Source organism: Chrysochloris asiatica, unplaced genomic scaffold (genome assembly GCF_000296735.1).
Source record: "Chrysochloris asiatica unplaced genomic scaffold, ChrAsi1.0 scaffold00204, whole genome shotgun sequence".
NCBI lineage: Eukaryota > Metazoa > Chordata > Mammalia > Afrosoricida > Chrysochloridae > Chrysochloris > Chrysochloris asiatica.
In genome coordinates, this window is record NW_006408722.1 from 1,465,211 (window position 1) to 1,480,407 (window position 15,197).

The 15,197-nt window shown below is 49.6% G+C and overlaps 1 protein-coding gene across 1 annotated transcript in view; it reads left to right on the forward strand.

Annotated features, from left to right (window-relative positions):
* Window positions 1-14,950, forward strand: part of GPT2 (glutamic pyruvate transaminase (alanine aminotransferase) 2) — a 31,140-nt gene extending 16,190 nt beyond the window's left edge. Inside the window, exons 5-11 of the mRNA XM_006872564.1 lie at window positions 1,800-2,043; window positions 5,734-5,813; window positions 7,558-7,694; window positions 11,589-11,763; window positions 12,642-12,797; window positions 13,880-13,992; window positions 14,860-14,950. Coding sequence (XP_006872626.1) covers window positions 1,800-2,043; window positions 5,734-5,813; window positions 7,558-7,694; window positions 11,589-11,763; window positions 12,642-12,797; window positions 13,880-13,992; window positions 14,860-14,950 — 996 coding nt within the window. The remainder of the gene's footprint in view (window positions 1-1,799; window positions 2,044-5,733; window positions 5,814-7,557; window positions 7,695-11,588; window positions 11,764-12,641; window positions 12,798-13,879; window positions 13,993-14,859) is intronic.
* Window positions 14,951-15,197: the final 247 nt, after the last annotated feature.

Below are 15,197 nucleotides of genomic sequence, written 5' to 3' on the forward strand. Positions count from 1 at the left end.
TGAGTGAAGGGAGGTTGATATCTAGGTGAGTCTGAAGGTCTGGGCATGACCTTTCATCAGCTCCCCAAGCCTGGCTCCACCGCCTCACTGTTCTCCCTCCTCAGGTACTGTCTGAGCCCTTCTTCCATTAATGGGCCAAGCTTTGTCTCCTGGTCTCCAAAGGCTAGAATTGCTCTAGATTTTCATGTTTGTAAAATGTTTTATTCCTCTTCCAAAGCCTTTCAAATGCATTAAACTCATACTGGAGCTCATGAGGAAACAGGCTCAGAGAGGCTAAGTGGTCGGCCTGCTTTCTGTCAGCCTCTTGTGACACGCACTTGGGATTCTGATGTTGGAACTCCCAGCCTCCAGCCACAGCCTCCTTCCATGTGGGTGTGGGCACAGGTCCCAGAGGAAGGCAGGGAAGGGTCAGCATGGTTTAGAAAGAAGCAAGTCCCTTCTTTTCCTAGTGGCAGTCTCACAGCCAGGAACTGAGCGCGTCTGTGAGGAACTGCCTTAGTACTTCTGTGAATTATCACCACCTTCACCAATACCCACAGGATTCCCATGGCCTGGTTTCTCTGGACTTCTGTAAACCATGGGTGGGGAATGTCCAGCCCACAGGCCATCTAAGGCTTGTGCAATCATTTGGTCTGGCCCTGCCAGGGCAACCAGCCATCACTTTAAGAGTGAGTGAATTCAATGTTCGAGCAAACATAGCAGGATAATTTTTAAGTTGCTAATTTTGTTGAAATGGTGGTGGGTTAATGCACTGGACGGAAAACTCAGTTTGATCCACAAGGTTGGCGGTTCAAGCACACCAGCCTCTCCTTGGAACCCCTATACAGGGTCGCTATGGGTCAGAACCGACTCGACGGCATTTAATAACAACAATTTTGTATAATCACGAATGATGTATAAATATCCGATTGGCCCTTGGCAGAAAAAATTCCCCTCCCCTGCAGTGCAAACACTGGGCTCACTCAACTTTGGAAACAGGTCGAATCGCCACCTGGTGGCGGTAGTTGGTATTCAGTTTTTATTCCATTTCTGCAATTCCTTATTTGGGAGATTTACCCCAACTCTAGCATTGATATTTACTGGGTTCCACCAAGGTCGCGATGGGTCAGAATTGACTCGACTGCACTTAACAACAACCCAAGACATACTGAATGGGCTTCAGAGGATAGGGTCAGAATAATTCCAAGACAAGGCCAATTTGGGGCTCTACTGCTTTAGAAAGGAATTCTGGTAGCGTAGTGGGTTACAAGTTGGGTTGCTAACTGCAAGGTCAGCAGTTCTAATCTACAAGGTACTCTTCGAGGAAATGAGGAGGCTTTCTGCTCCCACAAGGATTTACAGCCTCAGGAACCCTAGACAGGTTCACTGTGAATCGGAACCAACTACACAGCACACCACAACCACCACTGCTTTAGAATGCCCCCAAATACCTCTTAAAAAATACTAACATGCACTTAACCACACACTGCTGAGAACTTTTATCACCTTTGATTTTGTTTACGCCTCGTCACTTGCCTTGAAGAAGTTGATTCTTTTCATTGCAACCCCATGTGTATCAGAGTAGATTTTTCCGGAGTCCATGACCAGGTCTTTCTGGGTGAGCCCAGACCTCCAGCCTTCATTTAACAGCCAAGTGTGTTAGCAGTTTGCACCAGCCAGGGTCTTAACAGACCCATTTTACAGATGAGGAGGCTGAGGCTCACGGGAGCAGACAGCAGGGCCATCTGGCTTGTCTTCCCATCAACCCCCAAGGAGCAGAGAGAGGCAGTCACAGTCTAAGTGTGTCTTCTCCTTTGCAGACAATCCTGAAGATCCTTGTCTCCGGGGGTGGCAAGTCCCGGACAGGTGTGATGATTCCCATCCCGCAGTATCCCCTCTACTCGGCCGTCATTTCCGAGCTTGATGCCATCCAGGTGAACTATTACCTGGACGAGGACAACTGCTGGGCTCTGAACGTGAACGAGCTCCGGCGTGCTGTGCGGGAGGCCAAAAACCACTGCGACCCCAAGGTGCTCTGCATCATCAACCCGGGAAACCCCACAGGTCTGCACTTGACTGCCTTGTCCGTTTCTAGGAAGTGGGTGGCGGCTGCGGTGCGGGACTGCTCAACACTTTGCTAAGAAGTACTGTGCATTGCTCTCTGCTCCCAGGCTCTGAATCCCAAATCTAGATTTGCTAACATTAAGCCATGACAGGGGCCACCGGCCTGTGCTCGGAGATAAGCAAACACAGGCATTGTTTTAGTGTTAAGAAACAGGTTTCATTTCTGTTCTGTTTGCATTTTACTATAAACTCATCACCTTAAGGTTATTCAATACAAGCCACTAATCCTAGACCTAAACACTTCACAGACCTCGTTTCTCCTCCACTCCTACTTGCTTTTCTGAACCAGCTTTTAGAGTCCTGGCATGTGCTTTTGTTGTCCTTTGGCGCAGGATTGCTGTGAGCATTGAGGTTTGATAAATGCTGTATTTAAAAAAACAAAAACCTGTCCAGAAGTTGAAACACCCCCGATTTTGCATATTTAAAAAAAAAAAAAAATGCAGAATCCTGCCTGTTTTGATCTTTCTGGGCTGCTGGCTTCATATGCCTCTAATGCTGTTTGGATGCCGAGAACAAGGGCCCCTCTCTCCTCTTTTGTTGAGATAAATTGGGACCAGGCCAGAATGCACTGGGGTAGGTTGTAGAATCTGCTTCTCGGGAACATCAAATGATGCTTCAATCAGATGAAAGCACCACTTGAATTCCTGAGTACAGAAAATGAGTGCAGCTGACATTAGCACTCGTTTATCCCAACTTCTTGGGGGAGGAATAAGCATTCTAATCATGTTGCAGTAGGAAAAATGGCATATTGCTGGGTTCTTAATTCTGGCTGTGCATTAAAATCATCCAGAGAGCTTTTGAAAGTCCCCAAACCCAAGTCACACCCCAGAATATCTGGGGATAGGACCCAGGCATCGATATTCTGTGCAGCTGAGGTGGGGACCATTGATGTAGAGCCATGGTTCTCAAATTTCAGTTTGTTCAGACACAGAGCCTGCTGTACCCACTTCCTGGTATTCTGCTGCCATTGGTCTGGGGTGGTTAGTTGTTGGTAAGTGCCATCAAGTCAGTTCCAACTCAGAGTGGCTCGTATAGGGTTTCTGAGGAGCAGCTGGTGGGTTTGAACCGCCGACCTTGTGTGAGGCTTTTCAGCGTCTCCCACCTGATCCCTGCTCCTCGACACCACATGTTACCACATGTCTCAGGCATGCACCACTGTTCATGTGCTTGTCTGTTGGTTCACTCCGCGGTGCTGAGTGAATGCTGTGTCTCCTAGGCTTGACTCAAGTTTCCATCAAAGGAATTCATTGCATACATCTGGGTCTCATTGCTTCTACTGGGTAGAAGGGGTTTTGAGGCCCGAGTTCTTGCTCTGGTCCTTTTAGCATTGAGTGTACCTGGTTTTGCATATCCTCAGTGCTCAAATCTTTGCTTGAATTCTCACAGGCTGCAGTCTGTGGGATGACAGGTGAGGGAGGGAAGGGTAAGACCAGGAAGGTTTGCTGGCAAGTTCTGCCCCTGGTAGCCAGTCCTTGCTATCTGTAAGAACAGTGGTGGTTTCTTACAGAAAACAGGACCTGTTTTTCACTCCCAGAACCCCAGCATGCTTCATACGAAGCCCTTTGTTGCTTGCTTGGCAGGGGATAAGTCTATTCCCTTAGTAAAGAAAGTGCCTCGTTGCTCAGATAGTTCGAGACCAAAATCCTGGCTGAATCATACCATAGTCTTACAAGAATATTCGTTTTTCCCAGAGATAGTCTTACATAGACAAGAATGTAGGGATTTTTAATTTAAAGGTAACATGCCCTGCATACTACTTTGCATCAGGATATGTATATATATATAGAGAGAGAGAGAGCGCGCGTGAGAGCGTGCGAGCCGGAGTGACACAAAGTTACGCACTTGGTTGCTAACCACCAGGCTAGCGGTTTCCCCTCTCCTATCCTTGTGGATCTCACATGGTTGATTGTCCTAAGGCGTGTGTACCTCCCTGGTGTCACTGTTCATCTTATGGGCCTGACTGTCACTGGTTTGGAAGCTGAGTTCAGTTCCAGGCTTGAAGGATTCCCAAGGATCATAGTCTCGAGTTCCACCAGCCTGTGTCAAACCAGTAAAGCTGGTCTTGTTTGCTCTTTTGAATTTTGTTCCGTTTTCTTCCCATTCTCTCCAGGACCTCCTCTTATGATCCCTTTTGGCCTGGGCAGCAGTGGGAGTTGAGCACCAGCTACTTCTGGTCTCAGGGTCGTGGACCCTGGGGCTCATTGCTTCATTAGTCCTTTGATTTTCTTCACTCTTCTTTGTTCTGCACAGGGAGAGACCAATAGGTGCACCTTAGATGGCTGTTCCCAAACTTTCATGACCTCACTCACCAAAGTAGGTCGTAGAACACTGTCTTCCTTTGTGTTATGCAAGGTAAACTTGGTGTTCCCTGAGCCTCCAAGCCCAGAAACTCATTCTCTCAAGGAGTTTGGTTAGGGTACAAAGTTTTCATAACTTTGCCCCCTATGTGCTCTGTTATATTCTTGGAAATATTTGCAGCACATATAAATACATACAGGCATGTCAGGATATCTTCTTGGCAAACCTATATGTGTTCACAGAACATCACCTTTTTATGGAAGACGGCAAACCTGACTACAGTGTTGCCTTCCCAGAGTGTACGGTGAGCTCCTCAGGCAATATCAGGTCAGGCTTGTGGTGTTGGTGGTGGTGGTGGTGTGCCGTGGAGTCGGTTCTTACTCATAGTGACTCTGTATAGGATTTCCGAAGCTGTAAATCTTTACGGAAGCAGAAAGCCTCATCTTTCTCCCACGGCACCACTGGTAGTTTCAAACTGCTGACCTTGAGGTTAGCAGTCTGACTTGTAACCACTACGCTACCAGAGCTCCTTACCTTGTAGTAGGTCTCAGGAAATATTAGAAAAGGTCCTGTTTCTACCTTGTTGCATGTGTACCTTTCTCAGACCTATACCCATGACATTTCCTCTAAATAATGAACTGAAATCTCACCACATTCGTTTTTAAATGGGGGGTGGATGTTTCCACTGTGTGTGTGTGTTGATCCAGCCCTGAAGCAGGGATAGAGGGAGGAAAGGCTGTGATCATCTTCAGCAATGACAGGAGGCTCTGCCAAAGCTGTGCCCAGGCTCATTCATTTAGCATCTACTCTGCAAAAGCTTCTGGAGCACCTGCTGTGTGCCACCTTTGAGGCTGGCCAGTGAGCCGGTATGGGCCTCATTGCTGCTCTGTGGAGTCCACTGTGGTCCGTTTCAGCCCATACCCATCAGCTGGCATGGCTTTCCTCATCATTTACTGCTGAAGTATAGGAGAGGGGCTGAGCTGAGCCACTTACCCCTTCACCACGATTTTCCTGCTCTATGAAACTAATGCCTTCCTCTCCTCTAGCATAGACACCCCCACCTTCTCCCCACCTGTAAAAACAACCAAAAACCTGGCTGTAAAACCACTCCTTCCTTCATGTAACCATCTTCAGTGAGCAGGCGAGGTAGGGCCGGCCCTCCATGGGTCCTGGGGTTGACCACACACCATCATGTCCAGTAACTAGGCTGGGTGGTCTCTTGGGTTCTTGAGGGAACACAGGGCATCTGAGTGATTCTGGGTGGGATTCTGACCTCGGGATGATGGAAATGCCATTGCAGCCTAAATGTTGGTTTTGTTGGGGGCATTTTAGGTCAGGTGCAAAGCAGGAAGTGCATCGAAGACGTGATCCACTTTGCTTGGGAAGAGAAGCTCTTTCTCATGGCTGATGAGGTAAGAGTAGCCCAGTCCTCCCCTCAGAGATGGTGGGAGGGAAGCTTGCTCTCTCAAACTTCTCTCAAGGAGTTTGGTTACGGTACAAAGTTTGTCCCCTATGTGCTCTAGTATAGTCTTGGATATATTTGCAGCACATATAAATACATAGGAAGGGTGCTCAGGCCTGATTTTTGTTCTACACCCAACAAGAAAAAGGACTGTGACCAAGGATTAAGATATCTAGTGTTAGGAACTAAGAGACTGTGGCTTAAATCATCCATATTTTGCTTTGGACTCTTGGTTATAAATTTCAGAAACTTGACCCAAACTACTTTAAAAGTAAAAAGAAAATTGAAAGACAGTTGGAGGTTGGGGGGTGGGCCGTAGTTGAGGGACTGGATCCAGGGTCTCAAACCATATATTTGAGATTCTCTCTCTCATTCCATGCAGTGGCCACATGCACACACAACAGCCTGTTCCCAGCCTAGAATTCCTAGCCTAGAAAATGGATTTCTCTTCTTGGTGGTTTCAGCTAAAGTTTGAATTGAGTCTCATTGTTGCAGCTTAGCCACATACCCATTGCTGAGCCAATCACTTTGGCTGATGGGATGCAAAATGCAAATTGGCCAGGCCTGAAGCGAGGGGTGGGTTCTCTGCTCTGTCCTCCTAAACCTCCAGGTGGAGAGGAGGGGAAGGGTGTTCTTTGAGGGCAAATTCAAGGTCTTCTCCCGAAGAAGGGAGACTCCGTGAGTTGACAGGACTGGTCCTCACATCTCTTATGGGCTCCAGTTCTAGGCACCTGATGCTTCCTTATCCACCCTCTCACTTATTCTGCAACACCCCATGGGGAGGGGGTCTTAATGCCCTTTTCACAAATGAGAAAATCCCCAAAGGTTGATGAACCCCAGATCTGGAGCCAAGGCCTGCCCATGCTTTTCCTTCTCTACAAAGAAGAAATTGAGGCTGTGTCAAATACTGATTTCACCTCATCTTCCTTTCTGCACACACCACACACCACACACACATACACACACACCCTTATCCACCAAATAGTGGTATTAATTAGTAGTAGGTGGGCCTTGACTTTTCATTTCTAAAGACAAGAAGGACCAGGAAAGTGAACCCAGGGGCTCCCTCCAGGACGTGGTGTACAAGCCCCTCCCCTCTGGGTCTGGAAAGAGGAAGGGAAGCCGAAGGACCCTGCCTGCCCTCCCACTGACCTGAAGCACCCCAGAAAGCCTTGGTTTCTCTGCTCTCCAACATAAGGGTGGGAAGATCATCTCCAGCTTGGGGCAGGGGAGAAGAAGACCAATATAGGTGCTGCTCTGTGTGTTTAGAATCTAGTGGGAAGACCAGCAGTGGAGTGTGAACAGAAACACAAAATCTTCCCCACTTGTACACACTGGAAAGGAAACACAAAAGGGCTGAAGAGAGAACTCTTCAAATAGCAGCTCAGAAAATGGCTAATTAATTATAAATGTTAGCAAACATTGCCCTTTGGGAAGACCATTTGCTGAGGAAGATGGGAGTCTTTGATAATGTCACTACTGGGTCTTCTGAGGGAGAAAGGAAGTTTGGAAATTGGGTGGAGGTGCCTTAAGCACAGCATCTAGTCCCAGGCTTTCCTCCTTGTTCTGGAAGATTCCCCTAGGCATGTTCTGGCTCATTCCCAGAAATGGCATTAGAGTTGGGGACAGGGCCCCTGAACACGTCTCCCCAGCAAGAACTCAAGGTGACTTGACTGTCATGTCGCCCCCTGCAGGTGTACCAGGACAATGTGTATTCTCCGGACTGCAGGTTCCACTCCTTCAAGAAGGTGCTTTACGAGATGGGGCCTGAGTATTCCAACAATGTGGAGCTGGCCTCGTTCCACTCCACCTCCAAGGGCTATATGGGCGAGTATGTGGACCACCTGCTTCCTTCCTCATCCCTCTCTCTGCCCCTGGGCTTCCAGCGCCGCTGTCTCCCCACTGACTGCCCCTCACCTGTCCTGCCATCAACCCTCCTGGCCCTCACCTATAGCTTCTGTTGATCTAATAAGCAGGAGAGGACTAGCTGCACCTTCCCAAAGGGGTCTTATTGTTAAGTGCCATCGAATCGGTTCTGTCCCATAGCAACCCTGTGTAGGGTTTCCAAGGAGCAGCTAGTAAGCTTGCAATACTGACCTTGTGGTTCAAACTAATCTTACAGTTCAGTGCATTAGCCCACAGCGCCACACCAGGACTCCTAGAGGAGGGAAACAGCCCTTGTCACTTGCTGTGACATTGTCTGGTTGCTCAGTCAGCGAGGAAGGGCAGGTTGCAGGGACAGACTAGTGGTGACTCGGGCCAGAGCCCACTTCCCTCTGTGCTCATTCATCTAGCTAGTACTTAACCAAGCATCTACTAGCTAGTACTTAACCAAGCATCTACTGAGTGGAGTACTGATTTTAGCATTGGGGATACAGCAGTGAATTAAAGCATGTCATCCCTACTTTTATGCAGCATGAGGAGAGCGAGCCAATAGACAAATCAGTAAAATCATGTATCCACTGGAGAAAAATAATCAGGGAGGAGGTGGAGGTGAAGGTTACTAGCTTAAATAATGCAGCCTTGACAAATGGACTTTTGAGCTAAGACGGGATGGAGAGGCAGGAGGGAGTCATACAGGTTTCTGAAGATGAGCATTCCAGGCAGAGGGGACAGTGCATGCAAAGGCCCTGAGGTGGGCTGAAAGGAGGGAGGGAGGAAGTGGCAGAAGTTCAGACCAAAGACATAATAGGAGGCCAGATCATCTGGGTGACTTAGATTAGTTTTACTTTTACTCAGACTCAGGTGGGAACCACTGGAGGATTTTGAGCAGAGGCGTGACCCACCTCTGGCTGCTGTGTGGTGAGGGCGGGGCAGAAACGGGACTCAGGTCTGGAAGTGGTGTCTTATGTGTCCCTAGTGAGATGGTATCATGAACCAGCATGGAGGTGGTGAGAAGTTGTTGGGTCCTGGAGCTGACAGCAGTTAGTGATGGAATAGATGTGGAGAGTAAGAGAGAGAACTGAAGGATAAATCTGAGGTGGGAGAGGCTGTTGGTAAAGCAGGTTTGGAACGATGACCAGGAGTTTGGTCTTGGACACGTTAGCTTGCAGACACCTTTTTGATGTCCAGACAGAGATGGACCTGTGATGTCAGAGCTGGCATCAGCTGAGGTTTGGATTTGGGAGATGCCAGCATTCACGGTGGTGGTTAGAGCCCTACACCTGGGGGTGGGAGTAAGTGTAGATAGAGAAGGGGCCTCCACTGCTCAGAGGTTGGAAGAAATGAGGGGGAATCAGCAAAGAACGCAGAAAGAGAGGCTCAGGGTTCCCCAGCGGAGACACTTAGTCCTCAACATTCTAGGGGTTCTGCTATGAGCAGATATTCGTGCAAGAGGTAGCAGGTGTTGACATCTACAGGGAGGAGTTTTGCTGGCTAAGCTTGAGGAAATATTTGGTTGCCAAACTCTGCCTGGCTTTCCTTGCTGTGTGTGGGGTTCGTTTATGCTGGTCTTGGGGATGCTCAGTGCTGGCTCCTTGTTAGACTTTCATGTGCTTCTTACCTCTTTTCTTAGGAAAGTAAATTCTCTTCTTGTTAAGTGTCATCGAGTCAATTCTGACTTATGATGACCCTGTTTCCAAGGGGTGGCTGGTGAGCTTAAACCACCAACCTTGCACTTCAAACCAACCTTGCAATCCAGAGCATTAACCCACAGCACCACACCAGGACTCCAAATATATTCTCTCGTAGCTCCTTTTTCAGACCACACGCATGTCTGTCAGGTACCTGTTGAGCTCACCTCCCTGTGGTTGGTTCCTTTCTGACAGTCAGCTGGTGTCCCGAGCTAGCCTTGCTGCGTCTTTCTGGTGGGTACTTGGGACGAGGCTGCACTGTTCAATCTGAGTTTATGCTATCAGCAGCAGATGAAGCAGAAAGTTCTGTCTTTTGACCGTTGTCATGGGAAACCTGCTGAGGTGCCTCAGTGTCTTCCCTCAGGAATCCAGCCGGCTCCCTGTGCGTTCAGCTGCCAGCCACCATACAGGAGCAGGGCTGGGGTCTGATTTTGTTCTGAAAGGCGATTGTTTTGGTAACTCATTGACCTCAATTTTATTCCATGTGATTTGACTCTGGATTAATCAGTATTCTTTTGCATATTAGTAACAGAAACTCAAGTTGAGTTGTGTTGTGTGCTGTCGAGTTGGTTCTGACTCATAGACACCCCGGATAAGGTTTCTTTACAGAAGTAGAAAGCCTCATCTTTCCCCCATGGAGCAGCTGGTGGATTCAAACTGCTGACCTGGCTAGCAGCCCAACAAATAATCCACTGTGCCACCAGGCTCCTTATTGTACATGAAAGTGTTTTCATTTGTCTGTTTTTTAAAGCTTTTATTGTGAATTGAGTGAGTGAAGGTTCACAGGGCAGATCGTGGGTTTTACAGTCAGCAAATCATTGTAAAGATTACAATCCCCTCCATGCACCATCAACTAACAGTATGTACCTCTCTTACCATTTTCTTTTGTTTTTTCATGTACTCACACTACGTTGAAAATACAGACTCATTTAAATGTCCAAAGGGCACATTTTGCCAGGTAGCTTCCTGACCCCAGGCTCACTGCCTTTCTCAGTCCCTGGGCCTCGAGTCCTCTGCTGCTTTGTCTGTCTGTGCCATCACCTCTGCCACCATCTCTTGTCGTCACTATTCTGGTTAGGAACCCTCGCTCCTCTCATGTTCTTCCCTCTTGATGGTCCTGTGTTCCTGAAATGACAGATTAACTGCTCCCCATTTTCAGTTGCACCTCTTCTACATTTACAGTTGTGACCATCGCCTTTAGACCTGATAACAATTACTCACAACTGAATCATAAAATCCTCTCCCCCTCATCACCAGACCCATCTGGACAAGAGGAAAACTATTCACTAGGGTTTCTGTCTTACTCCGCTCATTCTGACACTGAGCACCCTCATGAAAGCTTGTAAGCCAACCATTTCGTGCCTTTATAGCGCCCCCCCCCCCAATTTTGATAGCCAAAGTCTAAATTTCCCATACCTATCAACCCAGTGTACTGAAGAGGCACACTTGGTGCATGACATGAAGAATCTTTCCCTTTCAGTAGGAATTCTGGGCAACTTCATCTATAAACAAAGGTCTGTTCGTCTGTCTGTTAAGTATCGTTGAGTCAGTTTCCACTTACAGAGACCTTGTATAGGGTTTGAACTGCTGACCTCGTGGTTAACAGTCCAGTGCTTATTCTACAGTGCCCAGGGGTATGGTCTTTGTATCAGTCTCTTGCTCAGCTTGGTTCCCCTTTGGGTTGACTGCGTTTTCAGGCAACAAAACTTGTTCCAGAAAAAGTCCTCAGGCAGATCCCATTAGTGAATCTGTACCCACCCCTTGAGCCTGTGCAGGGTAACTAAGAGGCCCCCAAATCAGAGTGGCTCGAACACTGTGGAAGTGCATCTCTCACTGATACAACAGTGTAGGGTTGGGATAGGCCAGGGCAGGCTCTGTCCACGAGGTCATTCTAGAACCGGGTGGGTGGGGGCTGTGGTGTGTGTCTCTAGTGCGGAGGTTGCTGCCACTGTCTCCATTTCTCAGGAAGTGGGAAAAGGAAAGGGGAGAGCATGCTGTTACTTCCTAGGAAACGATAGAGAATTTGTACATGCCGCTGCTGCTCACCTGGCCACTGCTGGGCGGGGATGCTCGTCGAGGTTCTGGCTGGCTGGTTGCACTTAGCTGAGATCATTTGGTAACGTGGGCCCTCTCGCCCTGTCTTCATCCTCCAGGTGTGGCTACAGGGGAGGCTACATGGAGGTGATCAACCTGCACCCTGAGATCAAGGGCCAGCTGGTAAAGCTGCTCTCGGTGCGCCTGTGCCCACCAGTGTCAGGGCAGGCCGCCATGGACATCCTTGTGAAGCCCCCAGTGCCGGGAGAGGAATCCTTCCAGCAGTTCAGCAGAGTGAGTCCATTGTGCAGAAGCCAGGCCAGTCCTCCACCTCTGGCCAGGTGCTGGCCTCCTAGGGGTGTGGCCTCCAGAGGGCGCTCAGGGTACCTGCATCACCTCCGGGGGAGGGTATGCCCAGGGGTGTGTTCTGAAGTGGGAGACTCACCTCCTTTTTCTCACCTGTGGGCATCTGGGGTGGGGAGGGTGTCCTGTTAGGGGAAGTGAACTGTGGGCACAGCCCTGCCTGTGACTAATCCAGAAGTCCTCAGAACTAAATGAGGTCCTTTTTTATTCAAATGACAAAGATACAACTCTGACCAGTCTTAACAACAGAGATTATGGATCACAGAACCAGAAAACAACTCCCAAGTGTTCCAGGTTCACATCTTTGTCTGACAGAACCTGCTAATGTCCAGCCCTGAACTATTACTGATGCTATTTGATGTTGCCTGGGTCATGTGCCCTACATGGACAGAGAGTGGGGGGAGGTCCCCTGAAATGGGCCCTGCACACACCACACAAAAAGAAAGGGCATAAACAAGTTTTAGAATGTTCTAGAAAGAGCCTTTGCACACACCATACAAAGGCCAGGACTAAATCCACTCAGACTTGACATCTTGGTATGAGAGTAGATCCAGGCTACCCAGGGTGACCCCTGCCTGGAATGCCCATGCCTTGCAGTGTCCCACTGTCATGCCCCGTGCCCCAACCAGCCACCTGGGCTGGGTGTCTGGAGGAAGTTCCTTCAGGTCACACATTTACCACCTCTCCCTCGTTTGCCCTTCTCCCATTTCTGCAGCCACCCTGGCTGTCAAAGGGACACTTCCCAGTGGCTGTGGCTGTTCTTTGTCACTCGGAGATCCTGACTCCTGTGCTTTTCTGTGTGTCATCAGGAGAAGGAGTCCGTCCTGGGTAATCTGGCCAAAAAAGCGAAGCTGACAGAAGACCTGTTTAACCAAGTCCCAGGAATTCACTGCAACCCTTTGCAAGGAGCCATGTATGCCTTTCCTCGGATCTTCATCCCGGACAAAGCCGTCGAGGCAGCTCAGGTCTGGGACCTCTGGGCCCATATGGGTTGCCGGGTTGGGGGCCGTTTTTTGTGCCTTAAGGTGCAGAGGTGCTGGCACTGAGCTTGGGGCACCTGGGCTGTGGTGAGCACAGTTCCCTGGGTGATGTAGTTGTGAGGTACAGGTGAGGTGGGCGCCTGAAGGGCGCCGTGCAGGTGAATATGGCTGCCTGGCACGCAGCGAGAACCGGCTCCTCCTGAACCTTCGTCCCAGAGCAGCTCTTCTCACACCTGAGGGTGTGACAATAGCAGGCCTTTTCAAATACTGCCTCTAGTTCCGTTAAGATTCCTGTCTTCCTAGAACAAGGGCGACAGCAGCGTCTCTGAGAGTGTTATCCTCACGCTGTCCCCCAGTGCCTCTGAGCACATTGTGAAAATGAAGGAAATCCCTGTATTGGAGCCTGAGGATCTGTATTTTACCAACTCACCACCTCCTTCTCCATCAGCGCTTGCTGTCAAGTCGTCTCTGACACTTGGTGGTAACTCCATGTGTGTCAGAGTAGAAGTGGGCTCTGTGAGGGTTTTGGCTGCAGGTTTTTTTTTGGGGGGGTGGGGTAGATTGCCAGGACTTTCTTCTGAGGCACTCTAGGTAGACTCACACCTTCAACCTTTTGTGAACAGCCTAGCGTGTTAACTTTTGCAGTTGTTATGTTTGAGAAGTACTGTCTCCCAGGACCCCAGAGGAGCTGGGTTTCCTGAAAGCCCCCATTGGGGGCAAATGTCAGGGCTCCATTTTCCGAGTATTATCAGGAGGTAAGGAACTTGCTGACTAGGATGGGGACTAAGGAAGCAGACTGTTACTCCCCAGTGAAGAGCAGAAGAGCCACACCCAGGGCTGTCCCCAGGCAGCCTCGGGGGTCTTGTGCCCACACAGTCTCTGGCAGGGTCTAACTGTAGCTATGGCTTCGTGGTCCTTGAAGGAAGTAGGGGGAGAGGTAGAGATGAGAGCCCCTGTGAGGGCAAAGAGCCTGCCATTCAAATTGTGTTTGACTTGGAGTTTGTAATGGTGTGTGCTGTGCACTGTAAAGCCAGGAATGAATCCTGAGATCTGTCCTGCTCTTGCAGGTCCACAAGATGGCCCCAGACATGTTCTACTGCATGAAGCTGCTGGAGGAGACTGGCATCTGTGTCGTGCCTGGCAGCGGCTTTGGGCAAAGAGAAGGCACTTACCACTTTAGGTACAGCTTCCATTCTGCACCTGGGCAGGGAGAACAAGGGAGGCAGTCCTCACACTGGGCGTCTTAGCATTGAGCACAAAGCTGGCTGAAGGTTGAGCTGTGTGGAGCCCCTATCCTCAGCCCACTCCCATTCTGAGCTGAGCTCACACTCCCTGCCCAGAGAGTCATCCCCTCCCAGGCTTCTCTAGGTTGGTCTGTCTCTCCATCCCCCAGCCCCATGCATCACATCCCCCTGTGGAATGGTCTCTCCTTTACTTTGATGCCCCTTTTCAACCCCATGAGAGCGGCGCTGGAGCCCTGGCTACACTGTGACCCTGCCCTGCGCCCTGCAGGGCCCCGAGGCCCACGGAAGTGCTGCATCTGACACGTGGTGGGATTCGCTCCACTGTTGCTGCGCTCTTCACAGAGTTCCTTGCCTTCTGTTGGACTCCTGCACTAAGCCCCCTGCATAGAGGGGAATGCCTACTCCCAGAACGGGGCAGGCAGGAGCTGTTCAACAAGTGTTTCGCCACATCAGCCATTTCTATTGAGAACAGCAACTTCTCTACACACCTCTCAGACGTCTCCTGAAACAGATGCGTAAAAAAAGTGTCATAAGCTTAGTCAGCGACCTGGATTCCCAGCTCGTCCACAGGGTCCCCCAGACAGACAGACTTGAGACAGAGCTTTCCAGCTTTAGTCCGACTCACCTCAGCTCATTCCAAAAGTTGTGTAACAAGGGCCAGGGGTTGCCCAGGGGTTGGAGCTACCTCAGTGGACATCACAGGGTCCTCTCTATAAACCAAAGAACAAACTGCTGGGTTCATTCCTTTCCCTTTTTCCAGAATAACTTGCATCCAGGCTAACAAGTTTTCTGTTTCCTGACAGAATGACCATTCTGCCTCCAGTGGAGAAGCTGAAGACAGTTTTACAGAAGGTGAAAGACTTTCACATGAAGTTTCTGGAGAAGTACGCATGAGGAGCGCCCAGGGCCCCAGGGGAAGACCTCACTCTCGGCCTTCCTTCTGTGGCCACCTCAGCCAGACTAAACCCTCCTCCCCCAGCGACTCTGCCTCAGGCCTCACAGGGACGTCCTTCTTTGTGCCTTGTGATTGGGAACACTTCTCTTCCGATCAAATGTGAGCATGTGGTGTCTCAGTGGCCCTGTTTTTGATGTAACCAAAGTAGAGGGAGACTCACTCAGCAGATGTTCTCAGAGTTCTGGG